Raw genomic sequence first — 25451 nt, forward strand, 5'->3', positions numbered from 1 at the left:
TCAGCTGTCAGATTCAGCTGTCAGCAAGACTCAGCTACCAAGGAACTTGTAAAGAAACTACCGTTGAAAACTTAAAAGTTCAATATAGACACAGTTTCAGGTATGCTGGCGATCTGTTTTGCATTCACATCTTCATGGACTTGTGCTCAAGTTTGAGCTATGTGCCTTGAATGTTACAAGCAAGCAAGAGGATTAACTCTCAGCTGAATTCAACCTTATTAATGGTACCTGGCATGTAACCACCACACCTCTATTTAAAACACTGCATAAAATTTTATGCAGATAAGGGTTGATCTGAAGCTAGCTAGAATTGCTTTTTCTTTTAAAGTACAAACTCCATCCAGCTACCTGAATACTGGGTAGACTGTTTTTTAAGTTGCTATAAATATTTGTCTATTTTAAAAAGCAAGGTGGGGCTTTCTTGTCAATTTGGATTTAAAAAAAAAAAAAAAAAAGCCTTCCTGCTACTTTGACAGCTCAAAAGAAGTTTGAATTTTCTAGGTGATGACAAGGGTAAATACCTTTAAATAATTATGCCCCTAACTTGAACTTAAAACAAACCCACGCATGTCTGAGCTACTTGCAGGTCTGAGGAGCTCAGTTCTGCGTGCTTCACATTTCTAAAACCCCCACTGAATAAGATGGGAGCTATGCTTATATTAAAAATCAGATCAGTTAATGCTACGGGTGATCCTCTCCTTTTTCCCTTGTGATTACAACTGTTGAAAATTAGCAGAATGAATAGCTGTGCAGAGAGGAGAATTCATAATCAGGACACTTGGAAAAACCTTACTGCATTCGGCAGCTGGTCTTTCCTTCTGATAGTCTCTTGCTACTCTGGCAGACTTTAAGTTGTCATAAACTCATGTAAGACTCACTCTGGGACCCAAGCTAGTATGGCACGTACGTTATGGTTATATAAATAAAGCTTTGCTTTATTCTGAACATATACATTACAGTCTGTTCAGCTACTGGACCATTAATTTCAAAACAGATGTAAAAATAGCAGAATACATTTCAGATGATCAAGCACGATGGCCCACAGCGTCACTTCCCCACATTGGGAGCACAGGATGGAGAGAATTGTTTGTGACTTTCAAGGAAGAATGTGCCCAAATCATGCAATTGCCTCTGACTCTGTGAAAGGAGTCTTTTGTAACAGCTGTCTTCAATCTTATTTTTCCAGCTATAGTCGGCTACTTTACAAAGGAGTTTGACTTAAAAACCAAACCCAACTGACACCCAAAACACGTTACGGTAATTGATTTGAAGTCTGTATGAAAGACTTCTACTCACGTTTTAAACATGATACCCTAACGCATAAGGGTCATTTAACTTCAGTAGTTAGATTTATCCTGCCTGGACACTACAGTGTGGTTTCACTGGTTCACAAACATCTAGTCCAACTCCACAGTTGAACACATGGGAAATGGTGGGTCAATGGAATATTGTTCTCTCCTCGGACTTTACAGCCTAAATTTTTTTTTCCCCTGTAGGGCAGAGGTGGAACACCCTGATGACATCAATGCCATGGAGCCCGTTAGCCCCGTGTCTTGCTGCACACAGAGGCAGGCTCTTCTAATTAGGGCTCCCTGTTGCTATGGTGAGGAGCTGTCGTAAGCACTGGAGATCTATGGTTACAGAAGGCCATACTGCAGGTATGGGCATCCATATGGGCGCTGCTGCCTTGGACTTGAATGCACGTTTACATCCAAACTACCTGCATGAGGTAAGTTTGGGCTTGGTCTGTAGCCACAGGACTTCTCCAACCAATAGCTATGAAACTGCTGAAAGAGTTTTTGACAATACTAAAACAGACTTTCCTTGCTTTAACTCATCCTGTATGAATATTTACTATCTGTGTTTGCAGCCGGGTTAGCTCCTTTAACTATGCTCATCTCCCACTGTACTACAAGCAGTTCTTGCCCTCTCAGTTTGACTCATACAGCTATGAGGTTTTACTAGGGTTGGGAATTGTCTAGTTAATTCGGGGACCAAGACTGGTTGCACACCCAGCTTACACCATTAGGATTGTGCTTCTCAATAAATAGCAGCTGACTGAAAGAGAACCTTTTGTTTAAAAATAAAAAAAGTACTCTGGGAGTATAAGCTAAAAAAAAACACTTGGGAACTGTTGGGTCAATGGACTATTGTTCTCCCCTCTGAGTTCACAGGCTAAATTAACCGTATCTCTCAAGGGCAGAAGTGAAACACCCTAATGACATCAATCCCATGCAGAAAAAGCCGTGCTGCTTACTGGCACAGCTGATAGGTCTCAGCATTCAGCATCCACAAAAGTTGCTACCTAACAGGGCAGGACAACGAGACATAAATTGTATTCTATTGTTTATTGGCAGGGAAAGCAGTTTTACTGCAAAGTATTGTCTATGGCTTCGTCAGTGCACAGCTTTTACCCTCGAAAGGAACGTGGAGAAGGTTACCGGGTTAGTTTTAGATTCACTGTCTTAAACCAAGTGGCTGAATACGCCGGCATCCATGACAATCAGGATATCTCTGGTGCAATACCAGTTTGATTGTCTGCAGACTCCAACAATACACTTCAGAAAATGCCTACAATGTATGTTTTCCGGACAGGATCTTTTAAAGAGGATTTTAAACCTTTACTATGATTTTTTAATGGGTAAAAATTAGCACATGACAAAAGTAAAGCAAAAGCCTGAATGTGTAATTTTGTTTTTGCCCAAGGCTAAGGGGACTTACCAGGAGGTGGCGGTGCGGCTCTCATAGGGTAGGTCTGACTCTGAGACCTGTTGGAATACCCTCTACTTTGGGTAACGTTCCGTCTAGTAGGACCTAAAAGAAACCAGCAATATTTTGTTACCCTTTCACAATTATATTAACTAGGGAAGTCCTTCTGGCTGCCAAAGCCCTACTCTATGTGATCAGAAAGAGTCAATCTTCAGGAATAATGAATCTGAATTCTACAGTGCTGCCCAGCTTGTGCTAAAGCTTTGGGTGCAACAAGGATGAATTAAGCATAGTCTCCCTTTTATGATCCAGTTCAGCCACAGGATATAAAGTAAAGCTGTCTCAATACTACAGTAAACGAGGCCCCAAAGACTGTTAGCTTTATGAACTTAATTATAAACCACGGACAGCTAGCACAGCAGTTCTTTTGACTGTACCGCTTCTGATGAGCAATTAGTATGAAAAAAGGGTAGGACACGAAACCTGAGAGGCTGGTGTATTTGCAGCTCAATCTTTGGTTACCTTTACTCATATCACAATCTGTACAGTCCTGATGAGACCCTTCAGCAGCAGCAAGGCTGTAGGAACTGCAGGAGCTCAGAGCAGAGCTCTTCCCCAAAATGCTTGGCTAATTGTGTCATTTGTACTATGTCACAGGATTAAATCCCCACAATTCTTTTGCCACAGGGCAGAGTTTCAACATTTCAGAAACAGTTGGCATATAGTGAAAGTAACAAAATTCCAGCATGACTGTAGAGCAGCAGGGAATTCTGCTGTATTATTACAATCTATACGTTGGATCTTCTTTCAAGTTTTACAGAGAAATAATAAAGAACATGCTGAGGGTAGAGGCAAGCATGGAGAGAAAGAGTCAACCATTCTCTAAATTTCTAAAACGTTCTCTAATTTCTGAAGGAAATTCATACTTACGAGAGTTCTTTGGTAGCCCTGGTCCAATGCTGATCTGCAGCACTTTATTACTTGGCTTGAGAATGGCTATATCTCCCTGGCCTTGCATAAATTGCACTTGTCGAGAACCGCTACTGCTCCAGGGCCCCCAGCTCTCCTTTTTCAGCTTCACTTCAAGTCTAATATAAGCACACAAGCACATGAATAAAAAACCAGAAAGCACTTCTATGTCGATTTAGGACAATATCACTTGGTAGCAGATAACTTAGAAATAGAAGAATAAAAAGCTTAGACTGAGAATCTGTATTCCCTGAGTGACTTAGCTGACACAAACCACCTAATTAAATCTCTTTCTCATGCTTTTAAAAATGTTCTTCTTAATTGATGTTTTAACTTTCCTGGTAGAGCTACTCAAAGGAAGTTTAAGATGCCCTGAAGAGGATGGAGAGCGCGATGAGCTTTGAGGAAACACGTGCAAAGGTGTGAGTAAGAGATGTGTCTGCCATCAAATATCACTGCCTCCGCAGCGGAATGGAGCAAGCTAGAGAGGTCTGTTCCTAAACATTCTTCTCTATATACCATTAGATGTATATATACATTAGATGTATATATATGTATTTACATTGGCATGTGTATGCCAATGTATGCTTTAGGAGTGGGCCTTGTGCATGTTCTAGGAGTAAACATTTTTGCATACATAAACTTCAGTCTTTCCACACACACACACATACATATTCTTTCCCAGCATTTCCACACTCTCCATCTGCTCTGAACTGTAAACAGCTATGAGCTAAGGAAGTTATGGTTTGGCTTTGGGCGAGACCCCAGAAGTACAATACATTACATCTTATATGAACAAAAAATGTACTCCTGGTACTGGCTCTGGATTCCTAGCCTATAGGAGTATACACTACAGGAATGTTGCACACTTCAATTGTCCTCCTATGCCCTTTCCAAACTAAAATAATAATCTCCTGTTACCTTTTATAATTCTTCCACTTTTCTAATGGAAATAAAATAAACATACAAATCCAAGGCCTGCTGAGGCTAATCTGCTTAATGGGTTGGAGTATTAACAAAAGCACATGTTTGTTGGGATAGTTTCCAGCATGTCCTTACAGCTAAAATCCACATCAAACATTCTGTAGCTCTACAGGCTTGTTTCTAAAAAATGTTCCCAATATCATTTACTTCATGAGGCTCCTTCAGAATGATCTCTCACCCTGCAGTCCTCTGTCCCCACAGCAAACTTCAGAATTTCAGATTGTTACATTTTGTCTCCAGAATTGTCTTTCAAACTCTTCATCGTGATGTTTCCACTCCTCTGTCAAGGTTAAGGAGCTGGAAGAGGACGCTCCCTTCTCCCAACAGGAAGCAGCAGCCTGCACAGGGATGAAGGCTTGCACGAGCATGTGAATTGTGCCGTGACTGGCCGGGCCCTTGCTGTGGGGACAGAGCAGCTCTGTAGCACAAAGCTGCAGACCCTTGAGCCTCGTGTTCAGTAGAATGAAGGCAGCTCTCTTATGCACACAGACAGGGGAAAGTGGCTGATGGCCCAGGTACAATCCTAACTTATTACTCTGATGAGCTAATCAGAAAGTCTGGTCTCCTTACACATAAAGATTTTTACACTGTGCTGCCTCTTAGTATTTTACTCTTAGTATTTTAAAACAAAGCATAGTGTCAGGAGCTCAACAATTAGCACTCACTCACTTGCCTTGACAGCAAGAACAATGATTATTTATTCGTAAAAGCCCATTGAAGAAAACTCACGTATTGCTAAATTTCAGAGGTAGTTTTCTTTGGGTTTTCTCTTCGTATCGTTTTGATAAGAGGCTTAAAAACTCAGTTTTGAAGACTGATTCAAGCAAACTATCATATTCCTGCTCGTGTAGAATGAAAATGTCATCCTGCATCGTGCTGAAAAGAAATCAGAGCATATACCGTTCAGATTAAAATTTCATCAGCAAATACAGCCAGCATTACAATGACATTTGCAGAGTACTCATGGTTAATTTTTAAAAACATAAGAAAGTCCAAGCAGCTTTAATTACATAGTTTTGTTTTCTGAGAACAGGTTTGGAGTTTTTTTCAGGAGTTGATAGTGGAATATCTGAAACAATCCTTTTTGAGACACAGGACACCCTTTTTATTCACTACAGTTCTGTTCCTTGCCTTGTGCTAGAATCCACCCCCTGCTCTCCCCTGCTAGATTAATTTTCTGCTTCCCTTACTTTTTAGTGTCTCATCCATATCCCCTGCAGCCACCTGGGTGCTAGCTATGGCAGGAAAACGTGTGGCTGGGAGAAGAGACAGCACAGGACTTTTGACAACTGTGCAGAGCTGAGAATCGTTTAACCTTATCACAAAACAATTATCACATCACCAGCATGACACTTCACAAAATGGAGTACAGCCAGTAAAGGAAGGAGCATTAGTTAGATATTAAGTATTTCTGGCAGAAAACGTGTGGCTCCTTTTCATGGTTATTCAGTCTGCTGTAGGGAGTCTGAAGCCAAAGCTTCTCTGCTCTTCTTTCAATGTTTTTGGCCAATCTTCTGCTGCTATTATCAATATCAGGAAATACTATTTTATAACAGCAATTTATTTCAATACATTAGATATCACCTACTAAGTGAAAAGGGCACTCTCAGTTTGCATTTCTCTCTGGAGAAATGGGCCTTTCAAATCCTGCTGGATTTAGAATTAACATTCATTAGGAGTTGTCACAGTTTTTTCTGAAAAACGGTGTATGTAACTCAGAAGTGTGAACATCTGCATTGCAGTGGTTAAGGCTGTGGAAGACCAGGCAGGTGAAGGGCAAGCCGAAGTTACACACTAAGAAATGGCTTCTTTCAATGATTTGCATAGCAATACATGACACAAAGGTGCCGGTATCTCACCTAAATGTATGTATGTATTGCTGCAACATTTCAGAGTAACTCCAAAAGTAAATTAATTAATTACAGCACATAAGGAACTCGAAGAAAAAGCCTCCACCTTCTATCAGAGACAAAATGAGGTCTATTTGCCCTCATCACTGTTTCTGATCCTAATTACCTAGCAGTCAACAGCTTTCCACTTCGAGCATGCTCATCCCTTTTCCTCCCCCAGCTGGTTTGCCCGATTGCTGACTCTATAAATCTGTAAGGGGGGAGCAGGCCTACCTTTCTGACCCCTGCTTTTCATCTGGTTACTGAAGGCTACGACTCCTCTACAGACTGTGAGTACCTTTTTATACAGAATTAAAAATAGCTTCTTAGTGCTGCTAGAGGTGCTCTTGACTGTCAGGTATGAAAATACAATTCGATCCCACTTGAAATGTTAGGTAAAGGATGAGCTGTATCGCTGCCTGTTTTTCTAAAAGTCTACCTACCACCTGTGCACCCCATGATCCTCTTACAAATTCTGATATCTTTCCCATAGCTTGGAAAAGGGTGTATGAAGCTACAGCCTTACCTAATTAGTATTCAAAACAGCCATAAGAAATCTATAAAAACAGAGGAAGAGCATGAGCTCCTTTCCTATCACCAAGCAAATCTAGAGCCTCAGCAAAGCTGTGTAAGAAAAGCCCCAGACCTGCAGTAAATACTCTCCCGTCACTGATACTATTTCTGCTGATTTGGCAAAGAGTCTGATTTCACAACACTGTTAGGATGTCCTGTCACTCCTTATCAGATGAATTATAAAGTTCAGTTATTTATTATTACTAAAAACACAAAAACATTTCCATGAGCATGAGTTATCATTCTCAGTACCCTGAACAAATTTGAAGTTGGGCATTTGCACTTTAAATTACAACTCCTTTAGTAATTTAAATTGCTATGTAGTGTTAATTGCTGTTAATACATATTAATAGTGCTGATTATTCTGCCTTTATTGTGTAGAAGTGTATTGATACAAGCTTACATCAATATATTGCATGTGGGTTTCTTGAGAGATAATGTTTAGATAGCAATGCAAGAACCCAGTTCTCCTCTCTCCCCCTTCCATTTAAAATATATTTCATTTTGTATGGATTTAGCTAAAATTTAGTATTGCACAAAAAATAGTACAAATAAGACCTGAAACTTATAAAACTTTGAGGCTGCAATACACAATAGAGCTAAATTCATTCTAGATAAGCTCATGAAGAATGTTATTGCAATTACTTTCTTCCAGTGCAGATGTTTGAGATTCACTTCAAAACCAGTGAGAAATCAATTATCTTAGAGGTGTAGAAAATTTAAACTTATAGGGACTGGAGTTTTGAAAATACATGACAGAATACAAGCTAGACCTAATACAATTTTTGCTTTAAGCCTGACGCCTGAAAAAACTGTATTGGGGTTTCTTGTTGGGTTTTCTCCCCCCAAAATTACATACTGGGTAATACACGTACTAAATAATAAAACTAGAGTGAAACCTTTAATTGAAGTCTGTTAAATGTAATATTTAGCTAACTCTTGTCACTGAGACAAGATTGTTTCAGATTTGAGAGAAGCAGTACCTTTTACAGCCTCTTACAGCAGGCAGAGTGTTGTTTTACCACTAAGCCGCTTCAATAAAGAGTTAAGACTTCCCTTGATTAAGACCCATTTTGAGCTCGGGCCATTCTAACATGGTAACAAGAAAAAGCCTTAGTGCCCCCATATGTTTTTTTTTGTTTTGGAAGAATACCCGGACAGTTTGATAGCTTGTGATTCTGAATCTACTTTTAGCATATACAAAACACAATGGTTTTTTACAACAAAATAAAATCAATAAACTAAGTTCAAAAAAATATTGGACATAATGTTCCATACGTGTTCCCTCTGAACTAGGCCCATTTGGTTTTGCTTTGGAAGGCTCTGTGGAACTGTTATTTACATGTGAGAGGAGTGTAACAGCTTTCACCAACTTGGCAGGGAGCCGTAGTTTTAGCTGACTCGCTGTGATTCTGCCTTTGGAATGCATTGGCCCAGTTCAAGAGGCCGGTGCAATCTGTTCGAGGTCTGCACAGCACACAGGCCAGACTGGGACAGCTCTGTGTGGACAGTTCAGGTATCTCCTGCAATCTGGGACTGGTAGCATTCTGTCACCAGAAGTGATGTGAAATCCAACTAGAAATAAAGGTTTTAGAAGCTCACCAGAGAAAGAACACCCCTTTAGGAAGCAGTGGTCGTGTACAAGGTGTACTTCTGTAAATAAGAATTATTTCTGGGATACAAGCTTGAGCCAAAACTTACTAGAACCTGTATGGTGAATATATGCTTCGCAGAATACATCTTGGGGACACACCAGATAGATGAGACCCAGTGTGAGCGACACATTTTAACAACTAGTCAGAAAATGTTTGTGTGTTGGCTATAAACATAAACATCTATTGCTACAACACACTTAGTAGGGCTGGGAGTGAAAATAAGGCTTCAGCTTTGTTTACAAGATTCAGCTAATACAGCTTAAGAAATTCAGCCTTCATCAACCAAATTATTTTCCCCCGTCCTATACAAATTTCTGTCAGTGGAAAGATATTTTCAAGGTACTGACCTTAGAGAAACGGAAAGAATTCTCTCCACTTCCATCCTTCGCTTTAAGACTTCCTTCACTTGGCCTTTCTCTGGACCCTGCTTTATCTTCTCACGCCCAATCAGGTATATGCACTTCGGAGTGAGGACAAGATCTCGCTTCACACTCTGAAACATAAAATTGTTTGAAAATACATAGCTATGCGGAGATCAATGCACTAATGTTGTGATGCTGTTCCAAATATATACAATGTATTATGATTTGGGGAAATACTGTCTTTGGTTCAAGTAAAAAAAAACCCAAACACTGATGTGATTAATCACATGACCTCCGAGTCAGATTGCACAGGTCAGGAAAGTAGCTTTGTTCCCCACTTCCCAAGTAATGTAGCTTTCTCCCCAGCAAATCCCATAAAGCCTTCATCCTGGGACAACAGGTTTGACAGTGGCAGTGTTCCAATCACAAGGGTGTAACTGCGTCCCTATGTGTCTTTAGGTCAAAGACACTTTCTCCCAGCTGGTATCCTAGACAGAAGCTAACATGGTGGGGGTTTCTGTTAAAGGGTAGTTAAGACATCTGTAACTCCCTAACTAATCATTACTGGACGTTGCTCTTAAACCTACCTTAAACCGTCTGTCATATTTAGTTACAGTGTCTGCAAAATCAATCTTCTCCCGTTTGCCCACAAACTGGCGTAGTTCTGGATGGTCCTCCATGCCTATGTAATCTCCCACAAAATTTCTGTTAATGCTGTTCCGTCGTCTCTCTTTCTTGTTCAGTAATAGATCTGATGCTTAAATACCAAAAATAAACATTGGTTAGTAGTATTTACTGAATTTTCTAAACGCATGATCTGAAAGAGCCAACTGTTTCAAGCAGAACTTTTTTGGGAAGAAGTGATAACCAAATTGTTTATAATACACAAAAAATAGTGAAGTGCTGCTACCAATCCTTTATAAGGATCTGTGTGATTATTAAATCCATTCCTAATGAAATGCACTGATGGCAAGCTCAGCAGCTCTGATGAATCGGGAGCGCTTCCGGAAGTAAGGGATTTCTCACTCATAGCTGAAATTTAGCTCTTCCAACTCCAGAATGTTGTTCATTCACATAACCCAGGTCATACACACAACTAAGTATTACAGTCCTTGGATTAATGTCATCTACAGACCATCTAGGTCCTGTACAACTGTAGGAAGCTTTTCCTTTTTCACTTCCCCTGGAACATCCCTGGTCTCTGTCCTACTCGGTCTGGCTTTGTTTTGAGAGCAAAACATTGGGTAGGCCAAGAAATCCATGCATGCAGAGCAGCCAACCTCATCAGTGGTACCTTAGGGGTCCAACAATTTGTAATTGTTCCTAGACAGTCAACTGCAATGTAATGGTTTGCTCTAGAGAGGGAGGTATTTCCTTCATCTCTCTGTTCCTGGAACCATGTGTGAAATATGTGTCTTCAGAAGTTCCGACCTACCTTCTTCTCTCATCTGTACATATTTTTTCCTGGCCGCATACTTCCTCCATGCCTTCTGGATGGCCCTGGCATATCCATCATACTTCCTCTCTCTCATCTCTTCTAACAAAAATAGCTGTACAAAGAGACAGTAGGGTGGGTCAAACATCCTACGTGAAAAGTTCAAGAAAAATCCCGTATTTTACTTTCAACAACTTTCCAGTGTGTTTCACTGTAGATCCAAGCTGATGCCTCTAACCACAACTACGTGATCTGAGATCAGAATGTTACGGTGAAGTTTTCTGGAAGAAATCTGATGCTTGAGTGGTTCTGGCTCTTACCAGTCTACCCATTAATCTTAATACCCAGTGATGAAGGAGGATGAATATGGATTCTCCCTGAAATATTCTACTGGTGCAACTCAAGGTTCTCCACTGGACATCCAGCCAGCCTCCATCTTTACATGCTCCAAAATTCACTTTTCTCTTGTCAGAATGCTACCATGCCTATGGGCATCTGTGCAATGTGCAACATAATGTGCTGTATTCACATGCAACTTTCTTCCCTGTCTGAATTGTGTACTCTCGTGTCCATTGGCTCCGTTCTTTCCCAGCAGTGAAGTTTGTCAGCTGGCTGCAGGGTTTACAACTATGATCCTGTATTTCAGTATGACATAGTGTGATTTTTGAGCCTAAAATGTTGTCAGAATTCAAGAGGAAACTACCATTTTTCAAAACAGAAATGGACGGTGCATCCACTTTTTTGAGCATTTCCCAGGTCTCACTAAAATATATGTAGATTTAATGCATTAGAACAACTTTATGATTATTGTAGGATACAGCATATTTCACTATAGCCTTTTACATACTTTAAGTTTAGTTAAATGTTTTCTTGTCTCATCAGCAGCACGAGCTAACAATTGCAGTACTAAATCAGTCACTGATGTGATTGTTGCTTATTATTTCCCTCTACTATGTGTGAAATATTCATAAGGACTTCTAGCTTTCAAAAGAGATAAAATTTAGTAAAAATAGGTATATCAAGAAGCAAACCTGGTCTTTAGGATCTTTTTTTTTTTTTTTAATTTGCTGCCCTAAAACATGCAAATCTAGAAAAATACTGTTGTTCATATTGATCTTAAAAATGAAACTTGATCTAGTGCAAACCATTTCCACGGAACCTCACTTGCTCTTGTATGGAGTTATTTATTCAGGTGTTTGATGGAAATGTAAATAACGAACCCTCCTTTCTGCCACCCATAAAACCTTATTTCACAGTTGGCAACTCTCCATCTACAGCAAACTTGTTAAAAAAAAAAAAAGAACCTCTTCACAAACACCCAAGCACTAGATAGGGTTTCAGCTACAGGCATGAATGCTCCCAATGCAAAAACTTCCTCAGCTTCAGCAGGAGCAAGATCAAACCTTTGTGCAATTCAGGTTATAGGAACGATATTCATGTTTTCTCTCGTCAACAATCACCATTTATTTCTTTAACAATAATGCTAATTGCAAAATCTCAATGCAAAATAGTCTATCACCTTCAGTTGAAAGTCACAATTAAGGAAACTCAATGAAAAAACTGAGTTAAAATATGTTTCATAAGTATAAAAAAAAAACCTGCATAAATTCTTTCCTAAAATAAGTATTATAAAACCTCCCCCCACACTTAACCACAACAGGTACTCTCCTTGGTAGAAAGAAAAATTTATATTTATCATCTAAAAGAGTATTTTTCTCAAAGGTAATATAACCCTAGCCAATACTTCAGTAACATGAGAGAGGATTGTCTCTGATCTAAAAGATACACACTGAGCTTAAGAATATTCAGCTGATAGAAAGCTTTTCAACTTGAAAAAGGCCCAGACTATTTTTAGCACTTGTTTAAATATAGATTTCATGGTTCTTCAAAAAATAATTTTTTAAAGAAAATGTATACAGTAATTGAAAGCATTAATTTAAATTAAAACCAAAATGCAACCCAGAAACGTTTTACTATTTCCAATTAACCTCATGTCTTAACCTGCAGAACTGCCAATCAGTAAAACTCACAGACATGCCATTGAATGGCACGTACATGCAACCAGGACTTAGTGTTAAAAAAAATGCATTAGAATGGGAAGATGCATCCATTGGGAAACAATTTGTTCCTCTTGGAAACAACCTAGTAACGTGTAATGTTGGGGTACAGAATATTAACATTTTGGTGCCACTTCAGAGTGAAGGGGAACTGGATCCATCAATCCTATGTGAGCACTTGCCGCTTGGCTATTAAACAGAAGACAGGCACCAGCAAATGATTTCATTTCTTTGAAAAAAACAGGAATAAGACCTACCCCATTTGTGAAGATATGGCTGCTGAAAATCTGTGCTCTTATAAGGGGCAAATATACCAAGCTTAGGGTATTTCAGTAGCCAGGAAAGGAAGATAGTTCCTTGTATGATTTATTACATAAAACTGAAAACAAAAATACTCTAAAATTTTGGATTGATTTATCCATAAAGTAGCATAATGTCAAGAAAACAGCCATCACACACAAATTATTTTGGTTTCTCCCCTTAATTTTTTTGTTATCTCCCCAACTGAGATTGTACTTGGTTTGTAACTAACTGAAATGAACAGCATGGACACAAAATAATTTCACACTGAAAACAAGAAAATCAGGTTTGCTACTGTGTAAGATAATGAACACAGAACTGGAAGATGTTACTTAAATTACTAATTCTGGTCCCTTGTAATTATAAGCAACTAAGTTGTCTGTATTAATTCAAATAGATACTTGACCAGAATGTGTACTCGCCACCATCCTACGATAAAGCTCGAGGTTGTCAGAAAAGGACTAAAAGTCACCACGGTAATGTCACAAGAATAGATAGCAAAGACATCTACTGATGTCTGAGGCCATTGCACTGACTTTGTAAGACAAAACTCCCCAATAATCTTGGGAAATAAACCACTGCCTGTGTTTCAGAGGAAGGCAGACAAAGCTTGCATTTCCTCGTAACTGGCGAGCTAAGGTGTTGCTTACAATGACGAAGTAGGATTAATCCAATACTAGAATTTCCTGCTCTGCCAACATGCACCTAAATATTCTAATAACCTACACCTTGAGTGCTATATACTTTATTATATAAACAGGAATGTAAAGTCCCATTATTCCTGAACAGAGATGACACTATCTTACCATATTTATGGTACAAACAACACAATTTCTATTACAACTTGGACAAGTATTATCTTTTCCCCATTAATAGAGATCTTCTCATGTGACTGGGCACAGCAGTGTCACTGCCTGAATTACTGTTGCTCTATGGAGAAAAAAATATGTTTCCGGAAAAGGAAATGATAGCAATAGACTGCTATTCTGCTTTTGTTTTGACATATATAACTTCAGGTAAAGTACTAAGAAACCACCTAATGCTCAATTGCAAGGTATGTTATACTAACTAAGCCAGATTAATTCTGATAATTAAGGAATGAACGATGGCAGGTAGAGCATAGTTTTTAATTGACAGCTTTCCTGAACAGTGATGTAAGAAAACTTTTTTCCAACAGATTTTGTGCAGTTTAGCAGCCACAGGATAAAGACAGCCTTATGATGCCTCCCTAATGTTCTCTTTGAATGGGATTACAAGTTGCAGTCATTCTGGAACACTGATTTACTCAATGATGCATAACATATCCTTACTATACCTGGGGGCTATTCTACTTTCATCAGTAGTTCTTGTACTGAGGAGAGGATCTATTTTCTTGGGCTAATGGTCACTGGTTATGTTTTCATGCCATGGTATCTCTTCATATGACAGATTCCCTAATGGAATGTCACCATGTACAACCTGACACCAAAGAATCTTCCTATCCCATCTCCTCTTCTTGATGCATTTAATACTCCTTGTATTAGTGTTAAAATTCACAGGCTGCTTATGTACTGTGCCTGTTATAAAAGTGCCTAGAATCCCTGTACAGCCTCAAGGTGCCTGTGACAGACCTGCCCAGCTTGACTTAGGTTATTATGCTTCTCCCACCTTAGCAGATATCGTGATGTTCAGCTTCTGAGTGGGCAGGCCTTTTATTTCAGCACTAACAGTTTCATATTTAAAGACTCTCATTCTGCCACACTTACAGACTCTGGAGCTTTGATGAAGACTTTGGATTTCCCAAGCTGGTATTGGTCAGGATCCATGTTGACTGATTGAAGCAGGTGGAGAACTCCTTGTTTCTCTTCTCCTTTCCAGGAAGGCCAGGTTGCTTTGGTCAGAATGGCATACCTTTACCACCAAGGAGAAGAGATTAAAACCTGACATCAAACAGCAGCAGCAGAATACCCGTGACTCAGTCAGTATTCCCCTGGGGGGAGGGCTGACAGTTTCGGCAGGACTTGCAGAAGCTTGGAGTGTGGGAAGATGCACAGTATTAAGATGTTACTTGTTTGGCAAGACCAAACAACTGCAATGAGAAGGGCAACAGTACCCAGGAGTCTCCCATTTCCAGGTGTTAAGTTACCACTTGGTAAATGCAGTACTTAATTACGGAAAGTTCTGCTGTGATCCCCTTCAGTCTAGGGCAAGGTTATTTACTAACGATGACTTATGGTCCAGATTTGAGTACCTACAGCCCTGGTAATCTAGATGCATTTCCAAGCATGTGACCAATTTCCCACCCAAGACTTCTCTGTCCATCTTATTCTTACAAAGGCCTTTTGTGTTTCTAAGCAAGTGGCCGGCTCATGCTCCTAACCCACCTGTTCAACAGCTGGGCGTTTAGCATTTAGCAAGGAGCCGTTCTTGGCTTTAGGGCAGAAAGCCTTTGGCTTGGCCTCTGGTACAAGAGGGAAGACACAGCGACGCTACTGCAACCTGGAGGGAATGCTGGGAACTGACCACAGGCGGCTAGGGAGGGAGGCAGGGAAGTGCTACAATACCATGTCTTTTATAGGAAGAGGTGAATAGTCTTCTGTCTCACGTTATTCTCTTTAAGCCTTGAAAATGAGATGGATGCCAGGTTGCAGCCCCTTTTAAACTGTAAACTTTTTCAGGCATAACTTGGGCTTTTGGAACTGCCAGGCTGGAGTTACAAAGCTGCCTTGTTCCACTGCCCACCAAGAAGCACTGATGGGTTTTAGCTGCCTCACCATGTCTATGGATAAGTAACTTCTCTAGCAGCAGCTATTTCAGACTCCTTTGACAGACTGGAGGACAGCTAAGTATGTTGTGACAAATTTATCCCCCAAATCTTTTATGTTCTTTAGTCTTGACAATTGTTTTTAATGCCTTAAGCATACTTGAGTTATATAAACTAAATCATGCTTATTAGTAAAACTATTCAACTAATGAAAAAAGAGATAAAGTACGGAGTTCAGGTTGTAATTCCCAAGTTCTTGTTTCTTAAGAAGATTTAGGCAGCTCCTAATAAAATGTTCTCAAACATCATCTCTAACCATAAAATGTTAAAAAAATCATTAAGGGAACGTTAATTACTCATTCTTGTCATATCTAAAATGTTATCCAGCCAGGAGCAGAAACAGTGCCATGCAACTTAAATAATAAATTAATAATAATAACACGAACAAAAATAGCAAATAATTAAAAAAGGAATAGATCACAAAACTCAAACACCTCTGAAGAGCAAGCATATGAAAAGAGAAAGCTAACTGAGAAATAATTCAGTAGGATTCAAAAAGGTCTACCGATGTTACCTTGTTCAAATCTTACTAGTTAACACATGCTCAGGTACTATGCATGACGGTGTAACAAAGTATCCCTTATACCATCTTAAATACAGAAATCTGTTTTTACAATGTATATACTTATATATTTATGTAATCTACTCATATTGTGGGATAAATAGATGCAACCGAGTAAGGAGTTGTAAGTTAAAGTAATTCCCAGCGTATTTAATTAACAGCCTCTTCTGCAGGTTCATCAAATGCTGCCAACAGTATAGCTGTACAGGTTGGTCTAATCAAGTCTGAATTTAAAGAAGCTGATGTTAATAAAGGCATTTGAAATGGCTACCTTCCCCACAACAGAATCTGACACTACATTTCAGCATGTTACAAATGCTTTCCTACATCTGAGCTGTAAAGGAGGGTATAGGGAAAAACATGACTTAAGACCTTTTAATAAACCTAAAAACTCTCGGGTACAAAATAAGAACACATTTGAAGTTCTCCTTTTTCATAAACTCAAATTAACTTCATACATTTTACTGGTGTGACAAGACTACAGGGCAGAAGAAACAGATTATTTTATAACATGCACCGATTAAGCATTTCACAATTTTGTAATGCGACAATTCTGTCACTGTTCACTGCTGTTTAGAGGCAGCTCTTCCACTCTAATGTGCTTGTGCAAGCTTCTCATTAAACTGGTCATGTCAATTATCCATGTATCTAGGTTTTTCAGGCTTGTGTAATTTGATCTTACAGAGGGTTTTGGCAAAAGTACTGTGTTCTTAAAATGCTTCTGAAACAACTTCAGATCATGACTGCCCCCCCAAAATTATCTATGATAAATTCTCAGTGAGCAGTTGGGTCCTATGTCTAAATATGGGAGTGTGGAGTTCAGCTCTCAGATTGGTTATGCTTTGAAACACATAGGCCTTTTCAGTGACTGGCTTTTTGCATGCAAATGTAAATTTTGTACATAAAAGTCTATTCAGCCCAGAAATCTCCACTTATATGGAGCTGCCAAGGAACTCCCAATGAAAACAAGTGTACAAGCATGCATTTCCTGTCCATCCCATGCCTCAGCCCACTTCTACTCACACTGACTCAGGGTGTCAGAACAGAGCTTGTTCTGGATGCTAGGGAACTGTGGATGGAAAGGTTGCAGGAAGAGTTTTACTCACAACAAAATGTTAAACTTAACAACACTAATTTGAAACAAACGGATGAATTCCATAAAGAATGGTTTCAGTTGCCCGTGGATCTCTACATATAGAGTGAAGTACAGAAATCTATTTGCCTTCCAGATGTACCACGCAGCTTTCCTGCAAACCTCTCGCACAGATTTCTAGACCTGCACAGCCCTCACAATCCCTGCTCAACAACTGCGGAGGCTGGATTTAATACACGTTATTGATCTGTTATTCTGTTTCAGCAAGTCTGTGTTAAGTAATGCAACCTGAAGCATATTCATCGTGTTTACATCTGGGCTTGAAATTTGTGAAGAAAAAGGGATTTGCCATCATTCCATAATGAAAATTGAGTCCATACTTTAAGATATTTTAGTCTGCCTAGTACTAGATGATTAGAACATTCTCTGCATTATCACAGAGTATTATCGGTGGCTTTGTTCTGTGCTGTCTAATTAATTACACTCCATTCCTTGCAACAACTGATTGAGAATAGAAACCAAAACACCCAACGTAACACAAAGACTTCCAACAAAAGCTGATTTGTCATGTAATGCCCCAGTTTGGGCATTTATTAGATGTATGTCTCAATTTTCTAAAAACCCAGAAGCTGAATGTTGTATAAATCTTGAAATTGCTCTTATTTAAGAGGATTTCATTAGCTAGTGGAGGTAGTTAATCATCTTAACAGCTGGTCCTAAGACACTGAAAAAAGGATACAGAGCTCTGACTTGCTTTCATTCAGTGAGCAGCTGCAGTGGTTTGAGTTGTAACCATTCCCAGCTGTTTGAACAGCCATGGAAGGATATAAGGAGCAATTTAATCTAAGGTTACTCTTTACACTTGAATGGCAGGCATGTATTTCTTCACCTATCTTCTGTCCTTGGGAGAGCTAGAGCAGTAACATTTTAAAGAAAGGCTAGTTGCTAGACAGGCTCTGCAGTGTGTAACTCTGAGTTCCCGTAACTCTTTGAGGAACTCCCTGATAGCACTACAAAAAGAACTGAGGTCTTAGGTAAGTTTACAGAAAAATGAAAAGACTTTCAAAGACACAAAGCCAGTCTTTGAGACACTTTCAAATCTCTGTGTAACCTAGATCAAGAGCAAGGTAAATGGGAAAAGGGAAAGGGTAGATAACAAATGAGAAGCTTTCAAAACTTGCAACTTCTTGTTTTCCTCATCATCATCTAAACAACCATGCTGTGTACTTCAAAATTAATATTACCCTACCTCTGCAAAAACTTCTTGAAAACCCGCCTGTAGGCATAGCCAGCTCTTCTTACTCGAATATTTTCTTTCAGACCTAAGTATTCCACTTGATGTTTTACCCTGTGGACAAAAACAATGCAAGATTTAAATCCATTTTATTTCAGCATATTTGTAGATTGAAGTATCCTTAAAAGTCCATATCATGTTTAAAGACTATTGACTTCTAAAATTCATGCACAGGTATATGAATCTATTTTTGCACATTAGCATGCACACCGCATGGTAGGAAAAATATTCAAGGCAGGTAGGCTACATTACTGAAATATATGTAGCAGGTTTACCTTGGCATTTTTTTTTTCTGAATTTAACTTCCCATCTCCTAACTAAATTATATATAAATTTCTTAACTAGCATTATTATCCATAAAAGACTACGTAACTATTACCTATACAACTACATAGCTGGTATCCAATGGAGTGGGAAAGTGGTTTATGTTCTTTTATTATAGGTTTTACCTGTTTTACATAGCTCAAACATCAACAATAGCACACGGTAGCTCTTTTTCGGTTGTTCTAGAAAAAGGACCAAACCGGATGGCTGGAGAAATTACAGAAAGAACCAAAAAGAAGGAAGCCAGGCCAGTATATTTATGAAAAAGTAGCATTCCTCCTAATTTTCCCATGCCGCAAAGGAAGGATTTGAGGATAGGCAGAAGACTGGCGGAAGCATGACTGCTAAGCTTGTTCATGGCATCCTTTAATTACAAACAAAACCTGGTACCAGTCCCCCAGAAAGTGTTAATGGCTGTGGGGGGACTCTGTTGAACATGTGAACTGAAACACCATTATCCCAACACCATTACATGTCCCTCATGCAAAACATGTTCATTTAGGTTCTAAACAGGGAACAAATATCTCCCATTAATCTCAAAGCAGAAAAACAGCAAAAGAAAAAACCTTCCCTTTGGCACCTTTTCCTCTTTCTGGAGCTGTGGTCCAGGATTTTACGTTCCTTCTTACATATCCTGCTACTCTACTATTAATGCTTGGAGATTTGATTTGAAGAATTTCAGCTAGCTTACTTAAAAATGCATGACTCTTGCAGTTTTCCTTTGTATTTCCTTAATTTCCTCATCTAAGTCATGTGGCTGGAAGAGGCAATGTCAATTTTTAACTCTGAAACGTGGTATTCAGGGGCTTCTGTTGCTGTTCTTTTTTATGGCAAATTATAGAAGTTTTGGCTTTCAGTCAGAAGTGTAAGAATTAAGATTTTAATCCTGCAAGTTTAACAAACGGTGTATAAATGAGCAATTCTTTATATATAATCAAAAAAGTGAGCCTGCAAGGAGCCATTTCATTTTGGTTTGCTTACTATTTCTCTGCTTTTTCAAAACCTGAAAAACTTTTGGTCAATTCAATGTTATTTCTCTAGCTATTTTGAAATGTAGAATTTCAATATAAAGTCTATTGCCCATTGATTTTTTTTTTCTTCCTTTTTTTGGTTGAGACATTCTTTTCACATGACTCATAGTATAAAGGGAAAAAACTTTTGAAATCCCATGCTACAAATGGCAAAAGCTTTTCAGTTATTTCTTCTTTTTAAAGAACACATACGAGAGGTGTTTTACTAAATGATGAGCAATACTGCTCTTTTAGGCTATAATAAAAATATTGCACACTTTAATCTTGCTATGTTCAAGGAATAAAGTGTATTTTGTACCCACTCCAAGAATTCTGGTACAGTAGAAAGTTGGTGGACAAAAATACATTTTCCTGTTTATAGCTTTCCCTCCTGTTCACATCTGGAATAATGCACTGGAGCAACAGTATTACTCCCATTTTCTTACTGTCCTGCCAGTTTTAGTGTCCAGCAACAGAGAATTTGAGACATTTTTCTGTTTTTCCTTTTCTTTCTGAGAAAAGGCACACTGAAACTCTCCCTCCAGGCATCAACCTCAAGCAGGTCAGGGTCTGGGAATTCAGCTAATGCAGCAATTTTGAATACAAGTCCAAGTGGCTGTGCCAGGACCTGAACAAAAACACATTTCAAGAACGCCCCAATTTTTGGAATAACTAAGGTATTATACAAGGTTTAGATATTACACAAGGTCTGTGTGTAAGTGCTAAATATTCTGGAATTATTCAACAGCAGTATAAAGCTGGAGTGACATGGCTTCTGTGAGCAAAAAGTAAAGACGGGCTTTGTGAAGGGTTCTTTCCTTTTTCAGTAACATTTTCACTGTCTAGTAACATGCTACTAATAAGCAGATTAGATATACTACTCCCATCACATTGACTGTGGCAGCAGGAGTATAATACAGCATTATGTGATCACAGAAGAAAACAAAAAAACCCTAAACCAACAGTCAGCAAAATATCACGTAAACTCAGTTGTCTTGTATTCCCCTCAACACAACTTTCTCATGGTAAAATGATGAAACAACATAATTAAAGTTGAGTTTGAGTTGTCACATGCATTTAAATTTCTCTTCCCCAGATATGTCACTAAGTGCTACAGCTACAGCATATGTATCCTATGTGAAGTCCCAGTATAATTTATGGGAAATCACAGTTTGAAATAGGAGATAATGTTAGGATTTTTAAACAAGGATGAAGGATTACCATTATGAGAACTACTTCCATTTGTGTCTGAGTTTGATAGTATACAATCTTTTGTATTTCATTTGTTATCAGTAGCTGCTGCATTTGCCAAGTATCATCCTCATTATGGGAAAACAAGAAGAAATTTTGCCCATTTCTGCTCCAAAAGGGGTTCTTGAAAGCTGGCTTTTTCTCAGGACTAGGTTTTTGTTTGTTTGTTTCACTGGTTTCCTAGCAACACCTTCCACAATAATAGGCCTGTTTTCCAATATGTAAATGATTGATTTTAAAAGCCCCTCAACTTATAGTTAAAAGTTTTGGACATAGTTTTTCCAGGATCACTTACTTTCCTCCTTTGGTCCCCAGTGTCAGTGGAAAATTAAGTGCTGCATAGTAGGATTTTCAGGGGTGGAAAAGCTAGAGAAAGAGGGTCTACATTTACTGCCAAGACCTAAATGACACTTTCAAGAGCAGTCCCAATTGTGGCTTCTCTAAGTGCTCTGCATCTGAATGCAATTGTGCTAGACTGCATGCCAAATGGCAGGAAGTGAATTATGGTGTGTGTTGATACGGTCGAGAATGCTTTTTGTCAGACTTTGCAAGTTGTTTCACTGTGATAAAAATAATCACCTGCTTTATCAGCACTTGTATCTGTACCAAAAGTACTTGGTATATAGTAATAAACATTACCTATATTAGGACCTCACATAGTATATGTACCATACTGATCACCTACCTCAGTGAAACAAAAAGTATCTTTTTTCACATAATACGAAGATGCTATGAAGCATGATGTAGTTAAAGGTGCCCTAAATCAGATGTGATAAACCAAAGTTATGATTTAGACATCCATTTAATGTCTATATAACCACCTGATATGATATTCTAGTGACTTCTCTTTAAAGAGCTGGCTAACGCAACTTAAAAGTCAAGTAGTTAAAAAAGAACCTTCTACGTTCTTGGCTATAGAGACTTTTTGGTAAATTTGATAATAAAAGCAGATACAGACACCCCCCTGGCTTTTTGGCTACCTAACAGAATCCATTTTAAAAGCATAAAACAAAAGGTGGAACTGATGTGTAATGCATTTGAAATTCTGCATGGAAAACTGAGTCTTTAATACATTGATTGTGCTACTGTTATGCAAGCGATGATTATTCATGACTCATATGAGAAAAACTAAGAACTGCATATACTAACTGCTGATTTAGACCAAGTGACCACAGCTTATCTTCAAAGCTTACGAGAGGTCATGCCGGATTTAATTTCTGAAGGTTTTAGAGTACCTAGTTCTGTTTGTCTGTAGGCTGCTGATTACAAATTAGGAATTTTTGTGGCTTTTTTTTCACTGTTTCTCATCACATACTCTGCTTATCCATACCTGCTCTCCTCCCAGTCTCGAGACTTCTTTGTTTCATTTGGTTTGATGCAGCGGATGTAATGGGGTGTACACTTCATCAGTGTGCCAACAAGGTCATTTGCTTGTTTCTGTAAAATTGAGGCAAAACAACAGGATCTGAGATGAGCAGGGTAAATCCTATGAGAGAATTCTAAAAATTATCAATGATCTGCTGATGATACAGTTGACTTTGCTCTTTCTCCCGAACAACTCGAGTGTCTTGGAATAATACACATCTCATGAAAAAATTATCAGTAAATAGAAGGTACCATTATCTCCAGCTATGTAATATATTTAAAATATTATATGAAAATATGGAGTGAAACTTGACTGTCAGGGTGAAATATAAGGAAAGAGGTTGATAAATATTGATTTCCAAAGTCTGCAAGTATGCAATCAAAGCGTATATTTTACAACCAGTCTCTCCAAAAAGATGCTTGCCTTCGAACACTTGCTGCCTTATTCAGCACACATTATGGTCAGTAGAAAGACTTCTGTTGACTTCAGTGGGCACTGGATCAGGCCCCACTGCATTTCTGCAGTATAAAGAGATCAGTTATCTGTAGTTAATTGTAGGACATCAAGTGGCTGAGTGAAGGAGCTCATTCATGATGCACATGCAAGTACTATTATTGCTACCATCAATTGCTCGTTTGGAAACCTCCCTGCTGTAGAATGCAGCTGAACAAAATGTTTCATGAACACTGATGCTGGGCAAAACAGGATTCCAACAGCTGAAACAATGCATCACTTTGCAATCAGGATACTCCTGATGTCTATCTTTACAGTAAAAAACAGGAAAGACTACTTTTAAAAATGTATTTAGGTTTCCGTACACAAACACACCCATATATGCACATCTAACACAGAAAAACAGACATACTTTGATTTTACTGCCCGCAGTGGTAGGACGGCCTTTCTTGTCCACCTGAAGATTTTCAGGAAATAGAGCCTTTATAAAAGGCCTAGGAAAGAATTAATAATACAGTGTTGGCATAGAAAGACAGTTCAATACAGGAATGTCAAGGAATATGCTGTAAAAGTTGATAGTTAAGCAGAATATAAATAGCTATTTCTATTAATCTGGAGTTATATCAAATCTATTTTAAGATTAGTATTTTCCATGAGCTTCATTCCTCATAAGACATCTCTTGCTATTTTAGTGAGCCTTGGAAGACGTGATACCAGACTTCTAGACTCAAAGAAACCCGCACTTTGTAAAAAGTAAGCATCAATTAATTAAAATACATAACAAAGTAATGTAACTTTATATGTTAAAACAGCGCCTGTTCTGAGAGAATGTCAAATCACCGATGGCCTTGTCTGAGGCCAAAACAAATGGCTGTCATTATACCATTTGATTCTGACACTGCAGTACCTTACTGATTCAGGTTTGCAGAAAATGAAGGTCAATATAATGCAAGTGATACTTTTCTACTGCAGTGATGTTTTATTTCCAATTTTATACAAATGAGTTCACAAGCTGCGAAGTAGAGAAGTCAGGCCCTCTGCATCCATCTGAACTAACATGTTATTCCTAGCTTTAAGCAAGTTTTGCTTACGTACAAATCACTGCTCTGCATGAGTTCAATCAAGTCCATGAAAAGAACATCCCGATTTCTCTCGCAGAATCCATCCATATCATAAGATACCTGGGCCAAGGTGGAAATTGATTGTTTGTGGTAAGTTGAGAACCCAATAATTAAAGAAAATTTAAATTCTGTCCTCATCAGTAGCTGTTCTGAACTTTTTGGTTAGTCTGATATAACTTAAAGATACTACAATGATCACTAAATCCTTGCAGATATTATTAGTTATCTCTTCCACAATGAACATAAAGGAATTTCATTCCTATATTTAAATTGAGTGAAAAAGACTGTTGGAGCTAGTGAATGGAATACAACACAAGTGAATTTAATACTGTTTTATTGAAGAAAAATTTTTGCATGGTAACAGTTTACTGTTACTAACTAAAATTGCAGAAAACCACAAATAGTCTGAGAAATATACCCAAAGAAGATAGAACTATACATTATATTCCCAGCTTTATTGCTATATCATCACCTAAGGATCATTTCTATATCTGAATTCTTTAAATGTACTGCTGCTACAACCAACAATTCATATTAAGTGTAATAAATAAGTGCCCCATGTCTTTTATCTTAAGTTCTGGTTAGTGTGTTTGATAGCAGCAAGGCCCAGATGCAACTCTCCTAAGTAAGGGACACGTGTTAGGGCATATTTGTTCTAAGATCCCTACATTGTGAAAGGAGGACACTGTCTCCTGAGATAATCTGGCTATTAAAAATCAAAACAGCCCTCTACAGGGTTTCCCCCTTCCTCTCATTACTGTTCTTTTTCTTTATAAATACATTACACAGAATTCAGTGATGATTTTCCACATTACCTTTCCAGCATAATGATGAATGATAAATCCCTGGTTCCAGCTGTTGAAATGTTCATGAGTCCCAATCTGCATCTGGAGTTTTTGAAGCAGTGTTTGGTCAGCTCCTTCTCCCACTGCATGCATGGTGGCACACACATCATCCAAAATGCTCATAATTCCTGGGGGATTCTAATGCATTGGAGAAGAATAACAAAAACAGCAAAAGAAGCAAGGAAAAAGGTAAATAAATTATGATACCAGTTTTTCCCCCCAAACAGAAAATTGTTTGCTACAAAAACATTAGAGCAAAGCTACAGCAGGAAGAATTCCCCGCCAGTCAGTGGAGTTCACAGTAGAAATTAATTTGTCCACAAGCATACTAATAGTTTAAGGAGAGATGCCACTTTGTGTCACAATAATGACAGTGTGAAATGATAGGGAGAACAA

The 25451-nt window shown here is 38.5% G+C and overlaps 1 protein-coding gene across 1 annotated transcript in view; it reads right to left on the reverse strand.

Moving 5' to 3' along the window:
* The window catches only part of MYO1E (myosin IE), a 57364-nt gene that overhangs the window by 7405 nt on the left and 24508 nt on the right, over window positions 1-25451 (reverse strand). Inside the window, exons 14-25 of the mRNA XM_074156001.1 lie at window positions 25026-25193; window positions 24185-24270; window positions 23502-23583; window positions 22601-22707; window positions 18641-18739; window positions 14679-14823; window positions 10577-10691; window positions 9729-9898; window positions 9127-9272; window positions 5392-5538; window positions 3640-3797; window positions 2722-2814 (exon numbers count right to left, since the gene is read on the reverse strand). Coding sequence (XP_074012102.1) covers window positions 2722-2814; window positions 3640-3797; window positions 5392-5538; window positions 9127-9272; window positions 9729-9898; window positions 10577-10691; window positions 14679-14823; window positions 18641-18739; window positions 22601-22707; window positions 23502-23583; window positions 24185-24270; window positions 25026-25193 — 1516 coding nt within the window. The remainder of the gene's footprint in view (window positions 1-2721; window positions 2815-3639; window positions 3798-5391; window positions 5539-9126; window positions 9273-9728; window positions 9899-10576; window positions 10692-14678; window positions 14824-18640; window positions 18740-22600; window positions 22708-23501; window positions 23584-24184; window positions 24271-25025; window positions 25194-25451) is intronic.

The sequence above is a fragment of the Numenius arquata genome, chromosome 11 (assembly GCF_964106895.1).
Source record: "Numenius arquata chromosome 11, bNumArq3.hap1.1, whole genome shotgun sequence".
In the NCBI taxonomy this organism is placed as follows: Eukaryota; Metazoa; Chordata; class Aves; order Charadriiformes; family Scolopacidae; genus Numenius; species Numenius arquata.